This window comes from Aptenodytes forsteri, unplaced genomic scaffold (genome assembly GCF_000699145.1).
Source record: "Aptenodytes forsteri isolate BGI_AS27 unplaced genomic scaffold, ASM69914v1 Scaffold202, whole genome shotgun sequence".
NCBI lineage: Eukaryota > Metazoa > Chordata > Aves > Sphenisciformes > Spheniscidae > Aptenodytes > Aptenodytes forsteri.
The window spans coordinates 47736-49042 of NW_008793961.1; the positions used below are offsets into that span (position 1 = coordinate 47736).

Below are 1307 nucleotides of genomic sequence, written 5' to 3' on the forward strand. Positions count from 1 at the left end.
AGCCCAGCGGCTGGTCGCACCCGCAGAGGTTGCTGAAGGTGATGCGGGCGTTGAGCACGTGGAAGAGGGGGATCTCTGGGGGTACAGGGGTCAGTGGCCCCGCCCCGGGATGGACCCCTGCCCTGCCCTGCCCTGCCCCACCGGCCCCGCCCTCACCGATCTTGACGGGGAAGCCGGGAGGAAGCTTGAGGGTGATGAAGTCGCGCAGCTTGGCAAAGTGGGCGTTGGAGATGGCCATGAGGTCGATGATGGGCGTCACCTGCTCCGCCAGCGACAGCGGGTGCTGCTCGCACAGCCACAGCGTCGCCTTGAACCTGCCCGGGCATCGGCGTGAGCACGGGCACCCCACCAGTGCCACGTCCCCTGGGGCCCCGTCACCACCCCTGTGGGTCCTGACACCCAGTGCCACGTCCCCAGGCCTGTGTCACCACTCCCCATGGGTGCCCCGCCTCCCTTGGTGCCACATCCCAGGGACCGGGTTACCACCCCCGTGGGTCCTGACACCCAGTGCCACGTCCCCTGGGACCCCATCACCATCCCTGTGGGTTCTGACACCCAGTGCCACGTCCCCTGGGGCCCTGTCACCACCCCCGTGGGTCCTGACACCCAGTGCCACGTCCCCTGGGGCCCTGTCACCACCCCCGTGGGTCCTGACACCCAGTGCCACGTCCCCTGGGGCCCTGTCACCACCCCCGTGGGTCCTGACACCCAGTGCCACGTCCCCTGGGGCCCTGTCACCACCCCCGTGGGTCCTGACACCCAGTGCCACGTCCCCTGGGGTCCCATCACCACCCCCATGGGTCCTGACACCCAGTGCATTGTCCCCAGGCCTGTGTCACCTCTCCCCACGGGTACCCTGCCACCCTTGGTGCCACAGCCCAGGGCGTGGTTCACCACCCCCGTGGGTCCCTTACACCCCTGGTGCCACATCCCCAGGCCTGTGTCACCATTCGCCACGGGTGCCCTGCCACCCTTGGTGCCACATCCCAGGGACTGGGTAACCACCCCCGTGGGTCCCTTACACCCCCGGTGCCACATCCCGGGGGGCCATGTCACCACTCCCAGGAGTCCTGCCACCCCCAAGTGCCATGTCACCGCCCTGCATCAGCTCCCCGCCATCCCGGTGCCCGCGTCCCTGGGGCGCTGCCACCCCGGGGCGGCGGCCTCACCTCTGCACCTTGCTGGACATCTCGATGGGGCGCCCGATGTTGCGGGTCTCCAGGTCGAAGTGGGGGTCGAAGTACTCCTCGGGGGTGATGGCGGTGGGGTTGGTGGGGCTGGCAGCCTGCAGCACGGGTGCCTGCGGC

The 1307-nt window shown here is 69.7% G+C and overlaps 1 protein-coding gene across 1 annotated transcript in view; it reads right to left on the minus strand.

Annotated features, from left to right (window-relative positions):
- The window catches only part of LOC103906022 (beta-adrenergic receptor kinase 1), a gene marked incomplete at its 3' end in the record, with an annotated part of 45490 nt that overhangs the window by 23408 nt on the left and 20775 nt on the right, over positions 1–1307 (minus strand). Inside the window, exons 19-21 of the mRNA XM_019473993.1 lie at positions 1170–1300; positions 157–314; positions 21–75 (exon numbers count right to left, since the gene is read on the minus strand). Coding sequence (XP_019329538.1) covers positions 21–75; positions 157–314; positions 1170–1300 — 344 coding nt within the window. The remainder of the gene's footprint in view (positions 1–20; positions 76–156; positions 315–1169; positions 1301–1307) is intronic.